General features: G+C 34.7%; 1 protein-coding gene across 4 annotated transcripts; it reads right to left on the bottom strand.

Annotated features, from left to right (window-relative positions):
* Nucleotides 1–504: 504 nt before the first annotated feature.
* Nucleotides 505–17,251, bottom strand: LOC132754301 (nucleolin-like). Of its 4 annotated transcripts, none has more exons than XM_060744917.1 (6): nucleotides 17,134–17,251; nucleotides 12,544–12,644; nucleotides 12,036–12,115; nucleotides 10,799–10,853; nucleotides 4,124–4,173; nucleotides 505–1,855 (listed from the first exon to the last, which is right to left on the bottom strand). In XM_060744917.1, exons 2-6 carry the CDS (start codon nucleotides 12,635–12,637, stop codon nucleotides 665–667), a joined length of 1,470 nt encoding a protein of 489 aa, XP_060600900.1. In that variant the 5' UTR covers nucleotides 12,638–12,644; nucleotides 17,134–17,251; the 3' UTR covers nucleotides 505–664. The 4 variants fall into 4 exon arrangements, with proteins under 4 accessions (XP_060600900.1, XP_060600898.1, XP_060600899.1 ...); XM_060744915.1 differs by lacking the exon at nucleotides 17,134–17,251 and adding an exon at nucleotides 16,891–16,931; XM_060744916.1 differs by lacking the exon at nucleotides 17,134–17,251 and adding an exon at nucleotides 16,787–16,895.
* Between the last annotated feature and the right edge of the window lie 653 nt (nucleotides 17,252–17,904).

The raw sequence follows: 17,904 nt of genomic DNA, 5'->3' as shown, positions 1-17,904 counted from the left end.
AGTTTTTCAATATACAACCTTTCCACAAATGGGGCATGGAATTCTGCATGCGGTTTTGCTGATGAAGTTCCATATGACGTTTAAGATTTTTTGACATCTTACCACATTCAGGACAAGGTTCTCCATCTTCATTCTCACCCATTGTTGACACTTTCATGATTCTTTCTCTCCATTTAGCATTTCTCATTTCTTCTTCAAAATCAGGTTCATCTTTATGCTTGGTTTTGATATGTTTAACTAACCCTATAAATGCCTTGTCACAGAATGGACACTTCAAAGCCTCTTCTGCATTTCTCTTGAAAGAACGTCTCCTGTTTTCAGTATCCTCAAACAAACCTAAACCGTCATCTTTAAAACGACGTTTACGTGGAGAATCATCCATATCCCATTCTTCACCTTCAATACCTTAGAGGACCCAAATTTTCTTTTTTCAATCTTGGATCAAGTTTGGTCTTATACAGTCCTTTTACCTGGAGATTCACTGAAGGTTACTAGGACTTCTACAAAGTTCTCAAGCTCGGGTGTTTCAATAGGGGTTTGAGTAGAAAATGTTTTCATTGCAGGTACAGGAGTTGCTGCTACTGGCTTGAGCTCAATAGTTTCTCCCTGGTTAGAAGTTGATGGCTGGGGATCATGGTCTACATCTTCAAAACTGTACGGGTCATTATTCAGTTCCCTGATGGTCCCTTCTTATTACAGCTTGTTCATATTCCTCATCTTCCTCCATTTCCTCCTCCTCATCAAATTCTTCAAGCTCTTCCTCCTCTTCTTCATCAACATCTTCATTAACATCCCTCATTTCCATTTGTCCTCTCATTTTCTTTGCAGGAGAAGAGTATTCTATTCCAAACATTTCAGCTCGTTTTCTTTCTATCAAAGGGTTCTCAAATTCTTCATCTTCATCTTCTTCCAATTCTTCTATTTCCTCCTCATCCTCCTCCTCACTTTCTTCAACTTTTTTTGATTTTCTTTTAGGTGTACCTTTTTGCACAGGTGTTGCCGATTTAGATGGCCTACCTCTTTTTCTAGGCGATATCTCTTCTTCCTCAACTTCTTCTAACTCCTCATCATCTATATCCTCCTTTACAATCTTCTTTCCCCGTCCTCTACCTTTTTTTGGAGATGGGGTTGGGGTTTCTTCAACATCTTCATCAGTATTCTTCCTGCCTCTCCCTCTTCCTCTCCCTTTTGGAGTAGGTGTTGATTTAGCATCCTCTGTAACTTTCTTTGCTCTTCCTCTACCCTTCTTTACAGGTGTTTCTTCTTCAATTTCTTCCTCTTTTATATCTTCTTCCATTTCTTCAGCTGCCTCCTTAATTGCCTTACTTGATTTACCAGGTGTGTCAACAGATCCTCTTGTACGTTTGGGATACAGTTTCTTGTCATCATCTTCTACAATTTCTTCAGCTGATTTAGACACTTTTGCTGGTCTTCCTCTTCTTGGTGTAACCTTTTCCTCAGTCTCATCAGATTTGCCAGAGGACTGTCTTGCTCTCCTTCCACGTCCCCTTGTTTCTTTAGCAGGAGCCTCAGCTTCAATCACAGGAGCATCCTCATCTTGGTTTACATCATTCTCATTAACTTCCTTCTCCTCCTCTAAAACTGGAGGAGACATTGACTTATCCTTAACAGCATTGCCAGAATCACCCTCTGAAACAGTATTGATTTGACCCCCAGTATTTATAATATCAGTTGATACTTTGACAACGGGTTCAATGCCAGCAACAAGCTGTTTGCTTTCATTAACCTGATCTCCTCCAAGAGGTATGTATTTCTCAGCAACTATAGCAGGCTCTGTCACAGGGACTTGGTCAAAGTCAGCAATTACCTGGGATGAACTGTTGTCATTGGCAACCTGAAATGAATATGACATGGAACTTAAGTTATGCTCCGGAAACGAAATTGCTAATGGACGGACGTTCTCACAGGACAGTAATTATGTGGCTACTCTATTGTTCTCTCTATTGTTCTTTTTAGCCACACAAAAGAAAATAGCCACATAAAAGCATTACGGAATGAACGACATCAAAGAGAAAGAACAGTTACCTACTGTCCCTCTAGCCACATAATTACTCTCCTGTGAGTGTGGACATACAGACAGACAGACACAAGGGGGTATAACATAATATGCCCTTTTGGGCATATAAAAACATTCAAAGATATGTTATGCCTTAAATTTATTTCACAGCATATTATTCTTGATTCTTCATGACATGCAGTACCCCACCCTTATTACTCTGTTGACTTATCATATGTTAATATTAGAGAAACAAGATAAATTTAAGCTGAATTACCAAGTGCCACCCTGGTATTAGTCAGTGGTAATAGCATCTTCTTGGAAATAAATCTATATGACTACGTAATCATTGGAATCTTAGCTTGTTATTTGTATCACGTGAAAAACATGATGTAAAAACAGAATCAAACTTAAAGTGAACAGACCAAGACATTAAAGTCTGCAAGTTTAGATCATTCTTATTATGAATTAAAGAACTTTTCTTCTTAATTAATTGCATTTAAAATTCAGTCAGAAAACTGTTGAACCTAAAAAAAAATTAAAAATATTGTGTTGATGTAAATCAAATGCTTAAATAAACTTCATTGAGCAACTAGTAGTTCATTAAATATCATCATAGCCACTTTCAAATACACATTTGTTTATTTTCAGTGCCATATACATGTATATTTTATATGCATGTACATATAAAGGTGTACATGTATATTTTGTGAAATAAAATTAGAAAAAAAAAACAATGATATAACTCGATTTGATGATCACTTCTCCCTAAATTTCAAGACTTCTCCCTATTTTACCTGAAGGGAGAAGTCACTTCTCCCTAAATTTTCAGTCCAAGGTAGTCCCAGTGTACTAAAATTTTCTACCATTGATGGTGATAATTTAACTAAGTAGTCAGTAAACAGGAAGTGGATGAGCAATTGACCTGAAATCAAATCCCACAGTATGGGACCAGGTGTTATTGCTGAATACCAAATAACAAGGTTGTGGTAAGTAGTTGCTGAAAAACTGTTACAAAAATTTAATACCATTGACCATTAATGATGGAAATTTAACAAAGTCTGTTAACAGGAAGTGCATGAGCGAAAGACCTGAAATTGTCTCCCACAGTATGGGACCATGTGTTAATGCTGTATACCTATTATCAAGAGGCTGTGATAAGTACTTGCTGAGAAAACTGTTACGAAAATCGAAGTCGACAAACAGGAAGTGGATGAGCCACAGACCTGAAAGCGAATCCCACGGTAAGGGACTATGGGTTAATGCTGTATTCCAAATATAAAGAGGCTGTGATAAGTAGTTGCTGAGAAAACTGAGAAAAAAATTTTCCTCGCCCATCCAACATTCACCATCCTATAACCCGGGTTTGCACCTGAGCAACCAAGCCAAAAATTTTTTGATGAATTGAAAAGTTGTGGTCTAGATACAAAATAGGCTCTTTTAACAGACCGTGTTTAGCTTTGACCTTTAAGTGTGACATTGGGTCTGGGTTTTGTCAATGACACATCCTTTTATTTTTGTAAACATTTGTGTCAAATTATTTCTAAATCCCTAGATGGATGAAAAAGTTATTGACCAGACATGCAATAAACATTATATCAGGTAATGTTGAACTTTGATCTCCAATTGTGACCTCGACTTGAAGGTTTGGGTCTGGGTGTTGCACATGACACATTATTTTTCACAATCCCTTGATGAACGGCTGAGCTATGGACTGGACAAGAAGTGAGACTGACAGATAGATTGGCAGAGGGAGAATTTCTATACCCTGCAGTTTCCTCTAAAAAGCAGTGGAAAATTAGGCAAAGCATGAATATAGATCCCCATTTTTCCAAGAAGGGCATGACTGAAAAAAACATTTGTAGAGATAAGCAAGATGGTTTAACAGTCTGTGAAGTTTGGTCAAAATTTACCTTGGGATTTAGATGTTTTAAGAAGTTTGTGGATAATGATGACAGACTTAATGCCATTACAAAAGCTCAGTTTGGAGCATTTTTTGCTCCAAGAGCTAACAACAATCTGAACTTCGCTTAGGACAGTCTCACAATTTCTTTATCATGTATAACCAAAAATGTCTTAATTCAATTTAAATGTTAAATAACTTACATTGCCTGCTGCAAGTGTCTGAGTCTGGCCACCATCATTACCAGTATATGCTGAAACAGACAATTAAAAAATGTCTTATCTGTTGGCTTGTGTTTTATTTTTCAGGCACTACATATCATGCACAGTACTATGCCTCACAGTGCCAAGCTATCAGACTTTACAAAATGAGTTTGACTGTCAGACATGACCAATAAACAAGAGGGCCCTGAATCGCTCACCTGAGAAATAGGTAAAAAGGTTTAAGTGGAAACCCTTTCACATCAGAAGAAATAGCAAAAATTAAAACATCACGAAACAAGAGGGCCATGATGGCCCTGAAGTCGCTCACCTGTATATAGCTCCTGCCCTCCCCCCCCCCCCCGGCCGGGCCGATTTTAACCCAAGGGCTTTTATTTGAACAAACTTGGTAGACACCCATAAGAAGATGTTTCATGCTAAACATCTAAGCTCTAGCTCATTGGGTTTCTTAAAAGCAGATTTTTTAAGTTTTTACACATATAGTTAATAAATGAAACCCCTGGGGCGGGGCCAGTTTTGACCCCAGGGCTTTTATTTGAACAAACTTTGTAGACACTTTCTAGAAGATGTTTCATGCTTAATACCTAAACTCTAGCTATTTGGGTTTTTTCAAAGAAGATTTTCAAGTTTTTACTATACACATATAAGGAAAATCAATGACCCCCGGGGCGGAGCCAATTTTGACCCCAGGGCTTTTATTTGAACATACTTGGTAGACACCCATTAGAACATGTTTCCTGCTAAATATCTTAGCTCTAGCTCTTTGAGTTCTTAAAAAGAAGATTTTTTAAGATTTTACTATATGCATATAAGGAAAATCAATGACCCCCTGGGGCAGGGCCAATTTTTACCCCAGGGCTTTTATTTGAACAAACTTGGTAGACACTCATTAGAAGATGTTTCATGCTAAATATCTTAGCTCTAACTCTTTGGGTTCTTTAAAAGAAGATTTTTTAAGGTTTTACTATATACATAAAGGGAAAATCAATCACCCCCTGGGGCGGGGCCAATTTTGACCCCAGGGCTTTTATTTGAACAAACTTTGTAGACACTTACTAGAAGATGTTTCATGCCAAATATCTAAACTCTAGCTATTTGGGTTTTTTCAAAGAAGAATTTTAAGTTTTTGATATACACATATAAGGCAAATCAAGCTATTTAGATATTTTCAAAGAATACTTTTTAAGTTTTTGCTATACACATATATAAAGGAAATCAATGATCCCCGGGCGGGGCCAATTTTGACCCCAGGGCTTTTATTTGAACAAACTTGGTAGACACCCATTAGAACATGTTTCATGCTAAATATCTTAGCTCTAGCTCTTTGTGTTCTTTAAAAGAAGATTTTTTAAGTTTTTACTATATGCATATAGAGAAAATCATTGACCCCCTGGGGCAGGGCCAATTTTTACCTCGGGGCTTTTATTTGAACAAACTTCGTAGCCACTCATTAGAAGATGTTTCATGCTAAATATCTTAGCTCTAGCTCTTTGGGATCTTTAAAAGAAGATTTTTTAAGTTTTTACTATATGCATATAGGGAAAATCAATGACCCCCTGGGGCGGGGCCAATTTTGACCCCAGGGCTTTTATTTGAACAAACTTGGTAGACACTCACTAGAAGATGTTTCATGCCAAATATCTAAGCTCTAGCTCTTACAGTTTTTTAAAAGAAGATATTTAAAGTTTTTTTCTTTCGGTTGCCATGGCAACCAGAGTTCTGCATGGAATTAAATTCTTTGAACAATTTTTAAAGGTGACCACCAAAGGAACATTCCTGTGAAGTTTGGATGAAATTGGCTTAGTGGTTTATGAGGAGATGTCATTTAAAGTAAAAGTTTACGGAAGGACAGACGCCGGACGGACGCCGGACGAAAAGCGATCACAAAAGCTCATCCTGTCACTTTGTGACAGGTGAGCTAAAAATACAGGATTTACAGTACATATAAGGAAAATCAATGACCCCTGGGGCTGGACCAAATTTGACCCTTGGGCTTTTATTTGAACAAACTTGGTAGGCATCCACATGCAAAATATCTAAGCTCTAGCTCTTTTGGATTTTCACAAGAAGAGTTTTAAGTTTTAACTATATATACATGTATATATAAGACAAATTAGGGCGGGGCTAATTTTGACCCTAAGGCTTTTATTTGAACACACTTTGTAGAGACCCATTTGAAGATGTTTCATGCTTAATATCTAGGCCTTTGCTCTTTGGGTTTTTTTAAGTTTTTACTGTAGACATGTAAGGAAAATCAGACCCCCTGGGGCAGGGCCAATTTTGATCTTGATCTGAAGGATTTTATTTGAACAAACTTGATAGACACTCACTAGAAGATGTTTCATGCCAAATATCTAAGCTCTAGCTATTTGGGTTTTTTTTTTTTAAAGAAGATATTTTAAGTTTTTACTATATACATATTATAAAGAAAAGCAATGACCCCAAGGGGCGGGGCCAATTTTGACCTTAGGGCTTTTATTTGAGCAAACTTGATAGACACTCACTAGAAGATGTTTCATGCCAAATATATAAGCGGTACCTCTTCAAGTTTTTTAAAAGAAGATATTTTTAGTTTTTTCTTTTGGTTGCCATGGCAACCAGAGCTCTGCATGGAATTATATTCTTTGAACTGCAGGGCCTTTTTACCCTTCTTTGCTGTAGCCTGTATCAGGCTACTTCCCCAAGCCAAATTACTACCTTTTTCCCCAAAAAACAGACTAAAATTCCCCTTCTGGCAAATATTCCCCCTTTAACTGAATAATAAAACTTGTTAACAAACTTTCTTGTTTAAAAATAGTTAATTGTTTTGTCCAATGAAAGCTAATAATTCAATAACCCATTATAGGGATACTTTGATTTAATAAAATTGATGTTAACTCAGAAAAAGAAGAAAATACGATTGAGTGACGTTTGTAATTGGTTATTAAAAATTGGATGAATTGATGACCTTTTTAGTGCAACAGAATCCAATACATGTATCCCCTAGCAAGCCCATGTGTCCGAGTAGCACAACATGCCCAACTGTCGGAAATAGCGAGCCTAGCACATCAGTACCAGTAATACTTTGTAAACTGATAATAATGTACCCTCTGAATCAAACCAAGAACCCTCACATGACCAACGTAAAATACTATAAATAGGAAATATGAGTTAATATAAAGGGGCAGGAAATTGATCTGTAAAAAATGTCTTTTACATCTGTTTGACAGAAAGCTTAGTACTATAGTAAACCTTTAATGTGATTGGAGGAAGATATGCAAATAAATCATGATATTCCCCCGAAATGTGTGAAAATATATTTTCCCCAAAAGTGTGAAAATCGCACATTTTTTCCCCACAAAAAAGGGCTAAGGCGCCTTCCCCAAAACTAGTGAAAAGGCCCTGGAACTCAGTGTTCCCACTTACATTTTTCATTTGGGGTAGTTTTACCCCTTACCTTTGAAAACTGGGGGTAAAATAAAATTTCAGGGGGTACATAAATTTGTACAATAATTATATGAAATAAAAGAATAATTCCAAATCCATACATCAGACAATTATGCTGCTGTTTTCTTCACGATTCCCTCCAACCCCCTAGTGGTGCAACGATATACCGGTATATCGGGTCGATACGTACCGCGGTGCAGCTGCCCTGTATTGCGGTTTTTTCTTTAATATTTATGCCGAAATAACATGAATGTAGAAACTTCAATTTTGAATCAGTAAGCAACGATTTACGACATCAAAAACAAAACATCAATGAAACATGAAAAGATTGCCGACACTAGTCGATCCCTGTGATGTATAAAGAAACGCCGCCGCGAACTTTTCCTGACGAAGCTCTTTGATCTTACCGTGCGAGAAGCAGAATCGTGTGACGTCATTTTCAGAGTGCGGCTTTGATCACGCTTTATTAAATTACACACAGTTACGCAATTTAAGTTAGGACTGATAAAAATTGTTGATTAACTGAAATAAAAAAATGGAAAAAGAAGATTTTGAACTAATTGAAAATGAGAAAGCTAAAAGTAAAAAATGGGTGGAGTTCAACTTAAAAAAAAGAAAATCTACAGGAAAAATTGAGGACGGCATAGCCGTTTGTAAAAAATGTAAGATGGATATTCGCTAAAGCGGAGGGACCACAAATCTAAATACACATTTGACTCGACACCACAAAATCAAGCTGCAACAAGGTGCATGCAAGTCTGGTACTAGTTTGATCGCGGCAACAGCGTCAACCGTAAAGCAGCCGACAATTATGAGTTCTTTTGGGCAGACTTCCAAATACAAGCCTATAAGGGTGTAACGGTTTACCGGTATACCGATATATTGCAATATGAAAAAATAAATTTCGTACCGCGGTACGATTTTTGGAAAACCGGTATTTTATTAAAATCATAATTTTCAATTAATTGCCTTCTAATTTTGTACAAATTTCACATAAAATCTTTAATTGGCCAATTTTGTTGGCGCCAACGTAAGATAAAAGTATCCGACAACTAGTACACTTAGAAGTCAATAAGCGGCCGCATAATTTACATAAGCGGCCCAGATGTGAAAGGTCACACGCGACTAGTTTTGTTTATCAAATTGTGTGACACTTTACTTTCTATTTATTCCTTACATTTTTATTAAGTTTCTACTAAAATTATATACATATGATAATAATATATAAATGTTACTCCATCTTTACATCAAAACATATACAAGACAATACGTATTGCAATATATTGCAATACGCTTCAGCAAAATGGCAATATATTGCAATACGGTTTTTGCTGTATTGTTACACCCCTACAAGCCTACAAGTCAGCGGTATAAGGACATAACGCAAGCCGTCGGAAAATTCATTGTTAATGATCTTCGACCGTTTAGTGTTGTCTCAAATGATGGATTTAAGGATATGATTCGTGTTTTAGACCCTAGATACGACCTACCGTCACGTACGTACTTTTCTGAAACTGTTATACCGAACATGTACAATGAACGCGTGGGGTATGTTAAGTCATGCTTGAAAGTTGTTGACATGTTGATATTTCTTAAGAAAAACATTTAAAAAGCCTCAAGGACACAGGGTACTTATTCATTCTATAGATACATGTATGTGTTCTAAAAGAATAATAAGAAGAGTTGAAATATAGCATTATAGCTTACGTTTTATTGTTTTCTTTAATTATTTTAGTATACACTGTACCACAATACGTATCGCAATACAGGCTGTCTATATCGCAATATATCGCAATACGGGTTTGGCTGTATCGTTGCACCCCTACAACCCCCCACCCTAGTTAAAATTAATTGTGACCAACACATTCTGGCATATATCACCATCTCAATTAATGTAACTATTTTTAAGATATTTTAATTTATAAACAGCATATAAATTGTTACTACACACCTTTGAACAAAACAAAGCTTCCTTTTTGGTGATATTTTTAATTAACAAAATCGGCATCGCGAAAATATGTGACAAATGAAAATGTGTCTGTTTTCTGCAGAAACATTCACAAATCCAGTTGTTGCTGATTACAATTATATAAGAATTAATATTTTTTTAATATTTCAAGATTGTTTTTCATCGGCTATTCTTACAGGCATCGTAAAACAAAAATTTCAAATTTGTAATTTACGGCAATAATGCCAGTGGGGGGTCTGTAAACTTCATTGTGAATTGGGAGAATTTCTCACATTTCATCAATTTCAATGCACTTTAAGTAATTTTTGTTTTAGAAATTGCTCAAAAAAACTAATTTTTGAATTATACATGATTAAGGTTACGACTTTCTGTGCGTATTTTTACCCTCTTGCCAAAATTTCTGTACGTGAATTTTGTTATTTATGCGTAAAATACGCACATATGTGCGTAAATGGGAACACTGAAGGAGCCACCAAAGGAACATTCCTGTGAAGTTTAGATGACATTGACTAAGCAGTTTATGACTAGATGTCATTTGAATTAAAAGTTTACAGACAGACGCCGGACGAAAAGCGATCACAAAAGCTCACCAGGTTACTTTGTGACCGGTGAGTTTAAAATTGTCAAGTTTCAATCCAGTTGTCAGGCATCTTCAAATCTAAGATAAGCCATTTATATTTCTATGGCAATGTTTTTATTACTTTATAATACCACACTTCATTGAACAAAAGTCTGTCTCGCCTTTAAAATAGAGTTTATTAATTAAGCAAAACATCTACATACATAGGATTTAAATACTTGGTGTACACAATTTTTTATCTGCCTTTGACCTCTATAAATGATGTCTACCTTTGTCAAAAGAGACATAACTTTAGTGTATGACACTCTGGCTAACAGTAGCAATCATTGAATTTTGAAGTCTTTTTAAAATAGTCTGAATAAAAGTTCAGTTTAATAATGCAATTACAATATGCAATTCTTCAAGGGCATAAAATATATGAGCCGCGTCACGACAAAACCAACATAGTGCGTTTGCGACCAGCATTGATCCAGACCAGCCTGTGCATCCGTGCAGTCTGATCAGGATCCATGCTGTTCGCTTACCAACTCTATTACAAGTAGAGAAACTGATAGCAAACAGCATGGATCCTGATCAGACTGCGTGGATGCGCAGGCTGGTCTGGATCCATGCCTGTCGCAAACACACTATGTTGGTTTTGTTGTGACGCGGCTCATATTTAAAATGAAGTTAAATGTCTTACCAGGCTGTCCTGATTGTTGACTGAAAAGTTCCTGGCTCCCATTCAGAAAATCACCCTGAAATATAAAACATTTATTATAGGCATTAATAATTAGCTATGCTGATGCATAATATTCAATTCTGATTTTTATAAACTATGGTATTACCTTCCTATAGGTCTGACCACAAATATTAAAGAAAAATTGTTAATACAAAAGATTTCTTCTAATGTTTTAACATTGAAATCAATATTGTTATTCTACAATAGAATTCTGAAACATCATGGGCCTTTTTTGTTAAACATATATAAAGGTTTGGGAAAGATAGTCTGATGTGAAGTGGAGTAATACATTTTCAATGCTGTTAACAAATTTAATAATAACACAACCTAACATATATACATTTATACTGTGTCCTTTCTAGAAATTCAAAAATAGGGGTGAATTTCCCTGTCACTTTAAAGAGTAGGGCCGATTTTGGAAAACAATTGGTGTTTGTTTATATCAAGCTAAGACCAGACTTTTTATACATAATTTGCAAGGTAGCAATCTATATGGCTCTCTGCCGCTGAATTTTCAGGTCTGTTTTGGGGCAATATACTATAGTACTATTGAAATGTGCATCCCTAGAGCCAATGACGACGATGCTTGATTAGCATCAGTTTATATAAGAAATAAATTATTCTTTTCTATGATGTGATTTGTCTGCACTTTGTTGACATTTTTTACATGGAAACGTTCAACTGATGATTTTTATGTTTGAGAAGCTGCATTTTAAATTATTGGTCAAGTTAAGAAAAAGTACCTATTCAATTTCATAATGTTTTAACCTACAGTATGTAAAGTTTAAAATGTAACATATCTTCTCTGTGTATACTCACAATATGTTTACTTTACATTTAAAGAGACTTTATAGAAATTATCAGTATTTTTAAAAATAATCTTAAGCATAATTCAAGTAGATAACACTAAACAGGAAGTTTTACACTTTTTGAGAAAGTTCATCAATTCAGATATGGAATTTTCACACACTTAAATCCCAAAAATATGCAAAAATCTTTGACAAAAAAGCGCAAATCCTGCAATCATTCATCCTATAATAGACACTGCAGATCTTCTTTGAAAATTGTTAACATGATTGACATGAAAAATACAGAATTTTAAAACTGATTGCTGATACTAGTGAATTATCTCAACAACAAGCCCTTACAAATGATCAATATCATGCCTACAATAACAACACAAGTAAGTGATAAAGACCTGATTCTGGGCAGATTGGTCTGCCATGATAACAGGTGGGACTTCGTCTGTTACATGCTGTATACTTCCATATGCATCACCTGAAATAATGAGAAAATAATCCGTCAGTTTATTGCAGTTGTAAATGAAATTGAATTCTGCTTATTCCTTAAATTTTCTTTTTTGGAGCAGAAAGAAGGTTATTTCACACAGTGGGACTTACCACCTCTTAATATAGGAACATTTACAATGTTTAGTATTTCTGGAAGATTATTATAAATTTTTTAAAACAATAAAAAATAGCAATATACTATTTTTATATACACATATATATACAATCATTTCATGATTACAATGTTATAATATATTTACATTATATTATATACTATATATTCATGAATTATTTTTTCTGCTTTAAGTTCCACCTCTACATTTCTCAGCAGGAAAATGTCTCTCCAAGGGCACTGGTGCTTCTTTTAATATAAATTAAGTAAGTATTTAACAAAATATCTGCTTGTCATTTACTTACCTTGTCCTTGGTAAAGCACTGCCCCATTATCTGCATATTGAGCACTAACTACTTTACTTTCTGTGACAATAGGCAGCACATTCGACGCTTCCATTTTCACCCTGAAAATGGATTTTATAATTCATTATCTTTAAATATGCATATATGAACAGTGTTTCTTCATTATTTTTTGGGGGATCATCTTTCATTTATTATGTTTCTGTATATTTTTTTCATAGTATCATATAGCAGTCTTCGACTTAGCCCACTCAACCGACGACTGAGCCGAGTAAATTTGCGGGTGGTCGAGTGAAAATTCCAAGCTGGTAGCCCGTCTGGTCGAGGGCTTTTTTCATATCCAAATTAAGAAAATGTTGGAAATATGCAGAGCTCCAGATAGCTATGTTTTGGCTTTATGAAAATACAATACAGTTCTGCTGAATTAGATGGAAAACTAAAAGCACTATTGTCAACTTTGCTGTACGTTGAAAACGAAAGTAGCAGGAAGTGACATCGAGTACAAAGGGAAGGTAACTCTTGGGAGTTTCTGAAATGAAATTATTGATAAAGTTTAAAATTTGGTGTAATCATCATAGGACTTAACCTAATATTCAATTTGTTTAGACATATATTAAAATGTTTTTTCTACAAAATATGTTGTACTTGCCACTTTAGCTATTGGAAAACATATCCCTTGCCATCTGCAGTTTTGTACTCAATATTTTCGTACCAAGTTTACAGTTACGGACAATTTCCTCAAAGGCTAATTCTTTGTGTATAAAAGTTTTAATTCTATTATATTTATTTTTCATTAATTCTAATTTCAAAAATAAATATCAAAACCAAAGAGCGGCACTAAAATGTAGTCTGTAGAAATAAAGTATGAATAAAGCCTCATGCTGACCATGTAGCTGATTGTAAAAGAATGTGACACATTCAAACAACAGCATGTCAGCAACAAAAAATGAGTCTTTTCATTAATTTGCTGTGTATCCTAAACAAACCCTAGTCTAGGGAATCCTGCCTTAACAGAGCAAGTTTTGTATTATTTCACATTGAATGAATATTTTATTATAAGTCAGTCTGATTTATGTAAAGAAAGGAACTTTTTAGAAGGCAATGAAATTTGATAACAAAACAATGCAATTTCTTTTTATAAATTTTACCCCAGAATTTTCATTTTACTCTAGATTTTGATGGGTAAACCACCTTGGCCCTAAAAATTATTTGCAGCTTTATTGACCTTAAAACGCTTATTAAATATTGATTGTTAGAAATTTATTAGGCGTCATCTCACACTTCACAATATGTCTTTTCTCTTGTATTTTGAAGGCACTAAGCCAAAAAGGAACTCCCCAAAAAAATATATGATAAAAGTAATACGAAAAGGAATATAAATATGTTGTCAATGCATGTATCAGCCGACATGGTCACAGTAAACGAGGAGAAGAGTATTTTCAGTTTTTAAACAATTTTTTTCAGTGTCTGTGGACAATGCCACAGAAATATCAAAATATCTTCTTTTCATATGTAGTTTAAACTCTTCTTATTTAAATAATGAAAGGAAGAAAAGTTGATTTGTTGATATTTTAATAATGTTAAATGGTATATAAAACATATAGAAAGTGTTATTTTTGTACAAAATGTATGCAAAAAATACCATTTTGGTTTGGGCTAGTTAAAATGTGTTTGGGCTAGTGAAATTTGTAAGCTGCTAGCCCGACTGGGCTAGTGCTGATAAAAAATTAAGGCGAAGACTGATATAATTGAGTCTGATAATTCATATTTGCTAAATATTTTTATTTATAATTATGGCAATATCATACCCACTAAAAAAATTAGCTTTTAGAGTCCGGGCCGGGAAAAAATCATCAGGGCTGGAAATAAATCTAAGGATCCCAGTCCTTGTGGCTGGGAAAAAATTTTGACTTTCGCATTGACTGGACTTAATCTCTGATATTGGAAGTCACATTATATAGGTAAAGAAGAAAAAACATTAAATTTTGGAAGTCACAAGCCAAAATCAAAGAGTAAATGACTCCCAAACTTCCATTATGGCATTAAAGGAAGTCCTGTGTAAACGTTGGGGATTTCGTCCTTACCCGCATGCGCAAAAACATTTACATAATACACCTATTTTAATACACCTATTTAAAAGTTTTCCACTAATACCACATGTGTACAGATTAGTGGGTGACCTGTTTAGTTATCAGAATTTTGACCTATAAAACTAATTAAATAATTTTATGGCTTGAATGGGTCAAATATCCTGCATTCTCGCACGCCATTACATGCGAAATTGTTGGGGGTACCGGGTATAGATACCAGCGTTCAGTCTACGCTCTATTTCCTGAATTACATCTATTTACCTCTGGGGAAAATTGTGGTTTCAACAATTAAAAATGTACAATAGGTCTGATACAATAACACTGTATAATTATCATGGATTGTTACTTATATTTTATGTTCTGTAACTACTTCTCTTCATACGAAATAATGAATAATTTCGGTACCCTACATCATGTACATGAGGTCTCATAACTAAGGGTTATTCTATGTTTGGCTCACAGGTAAGACTGGGCTTGCCCAACTGTGTTGCCTCATTAAATGAAGTCGTTTCTTACTAATAAAGTCATCGTTTAGAACATAATGAAATTTCCATAATTTGTATTTGTTTGTTTGTTTGGATTTTACGGCATGTCAAGACATAAATGGCCATATCGTGCCATAATTTGTGTGACGAGCCGAATATTGATGTGTAACAATCAATGTTTTGATGAGTGAGCGTTATAAAAAATAAATTTTAAGTAACTACCATATTTTTGTACAGGTACTGCTCGCATGCCAGTACTGGCATGCGAGCAGTTCCCGTACAAAAATCGTAGTTACTTAAACATTATTTTTTATTACGCTCACTCACCAAAATTTGAATGTTACACATCAATATTCGGCTCGTCACACAAATCATGGAAATTCCATCATGTTCTAAACATAGAATAACCCTTAGTTATGAGGCCTCATATGGGGTACGGAAATTATCCATTATTTTGTATGAATAGAAGTAGTTCCCGTACATAAAATTTAACCCATTATAATTATACAATTTTATTATATCGGACCTATTTTTCATTCATTATTGTTGAACAGACCATTTTCTAAGAGATAAATAGATGTAATTCAGGAAATAGAAAGTAGACTTAACGAGTGTATCTATTACCCGGTACCGTTACCCCCAACGCGTTCACATGCGATGGCATGCTTGTATGCATGATATTTTACGCATCAAAGCCATAAAATTATTTTATATAGTAATATTGGTCAAAATTCTGATAATTAAACAAGTTTTCATCACATTGCCTACTTAATTAATAACTTATCAGTAAACAGGTGGTATTAGTGGAAAACCCTTTAACATGCCTCACGTGTAAGTATTTTAGCACATGCGCGCAAGGACGGAATCCCCCAGATAAAAAAAGGTCACGTTTTGACAACGCACAGGTGAAAGTGATCTAAAATGAGACTTTTTATACGTACTGGCGAACTGACACTTGGATTTTGTCTCATTTATGTATCTGCTTGAATTGAAATGAATTTTTGAAGAATGCAAGTAAAAATCAAGCGTTTACATGAAAAATACGGGTACTGCTTCTGTAGGGGAACTGCTCGCATGCCAGTATGGAAAAATGTTAAAAAAGTGTCCAGTTGATGGCCCTTACCAGCAGGCCGACGGTGACACAGAAAGAAAAAAATATTAAACTAAAAAATACTTTCAAATTTAAACAGAAAAAAATCAGTCCTAGCTACCTGTAATATTTCAGATATATTTTCCATGTCTAAAAAATGACAGTTAAAATTCAAAATAGGTATTTAGGCATTACACTAACAGTTTCACAGTAGGAAAAGAAAGTTTGTGAATAAGTCTAGGCTAATCTGGCCTAACTAGTTGTCTCTGACCTTTGAAAATTTCCTTCAAGATTCAAGCTTGTCTAGAAAAAAAATTGGAAAAAGTGACTTCTATGGTCCATGGGTCACAATTGACAAAATACGGTAGTGTGAGTGTGAAAACGTTACAGACTATATAAAAGAATGTTTCAGTGTGAAAACGTTACAGACTATATAAAAGAATGTGCAGATCTACAAATTGATCAAATAGATCTAGAAAATTATATAATCTGATCAAAATTCGTCTCCTCTTTCCATTAACACTGGTTCTATAGTCTATAAGAAATATTAAAGCACTGTTAAAATGAAGCTCAAATCGTACATTTCCTTTCAAATTTGATGGTACTTTCGAGTGAACCAAATCCGCCATTTTTCCGTTCTCAATTAAAGCGAAAATTGCAGACCTTTATTTTCAGCATTTATTACCATGCAATCCCTACGAAACAATGCATGCATCGTCGCAATCGAGGTTACATTTTAGCAGTGACCATTATTTTTGCAAGGTACATAATTTTTATGCAATTCGGGCACAACGTTTGTCCCCCTTCTCAAGGGCACGTAATCAAACTACACGCCATCTTGAATCCTGCATAAATTTCGGTGCCGGTTATCGCCCATTTAATCATGGCAGCTCAAAGCTTCGCTCTCAAAAAATATTCATATACTTACTAATTTGAGAATTCCTGTTTTTTGAAACTTGGTGGAGTCGTAGATAAAGTATTTTTTCATGAATTTGCACACAATTCAAAATGTTAATTTATGTCGCCATTCCCTTTGTCGGTTTCAGTCCAGGCACGCCGGTTAATGATTACCCATCATGCAACGCGACACACGCAGGCGTGTTTATTTATGAATGGAAAAATATTGAGCGTGGGAAAATAGGAAATAGTAGAACTTCCCTTTAAAAAATAAAAATAAAGTATTTAAGTTATTTGCGTAAAACAATTAAAGATGCATCGATACTACGCTGATATATTTCTTTTAAAAATCAAAATAAACTGCCCTCGAGAAAAGTAACAAATGAACAAAAAAAAAGAACCAAAAAAAAAAAAAAAAAAAAAAAAAAAAAACAAACACGCAAACAAACATGCAACAACAAAAACACGAACATTGAACAGAGCTAGGGTTTTGGAAACAAACAAAAAAACAATCATTGTGTTGAGATGCAAAAAAAAAATATAAAAAGAATAAATAAATAAAAATTTAAAAAAAAATCTAATGATCTGAAGCGGGCAAAACATGCACGTGTTCCATCACTGTCCATATCTATAGGAAAAATATGGTGATACTGCATGTTATATTGACTTACAGTTTACCAAATAAGAAAGACCAGTTTCATTAAAATTTGATTTAATAATTCTCATAACATTTAGTATGAAAACTAAGCGACCTTTTTTAACGATATCAACAGAGATGATATCTATATGTCTCTGATGTTAA

This window comes from Ruditapes philippinarum, unplaced genomic scaffold (assembly GCF_026571515.1).
Source record: "Ruditapes philippinarum isolate M1 unplaced genomic scaffold, ASM2657151v2 ctg16201_1_1_1_1, whole genome shotgun sequence".
NCBI classification, from domain to species: Eukaryota; Metazoa; Mollusca; class Bivalvia; order Venerida; family Veneridae; genus Ruditapes; species Ruditapes philippinarum.
The sequence above is the reverse complement of the archived record's forward strand: the minus strand, read 5'-3'. Positions and strand labels throughout refer to the sequence as shown.

Bases quoted from the DNA above. Each gene is read 5' to 3' on its own strand.
- LOC132754301 (XM_060744915.1), bottom strand. From the start codon at position 16,916: ATGCATTGTTTCGTAGGGATTGCATG. The intron at 12,645-16,890 runs GTAATAAATGCT...ATCCATTTTCAG, and splicing joins TGTTTCGTAGGGATTGCATG to GGTGAAAATGGAAGCGTCGA. The intron at 4,174-10,798 runs GTAAGACATTTA...TGTCTGTTTCAG, and splicing joins TCAACAATCAGGACAGCCTG to CATATACTGGTAATGATGGT.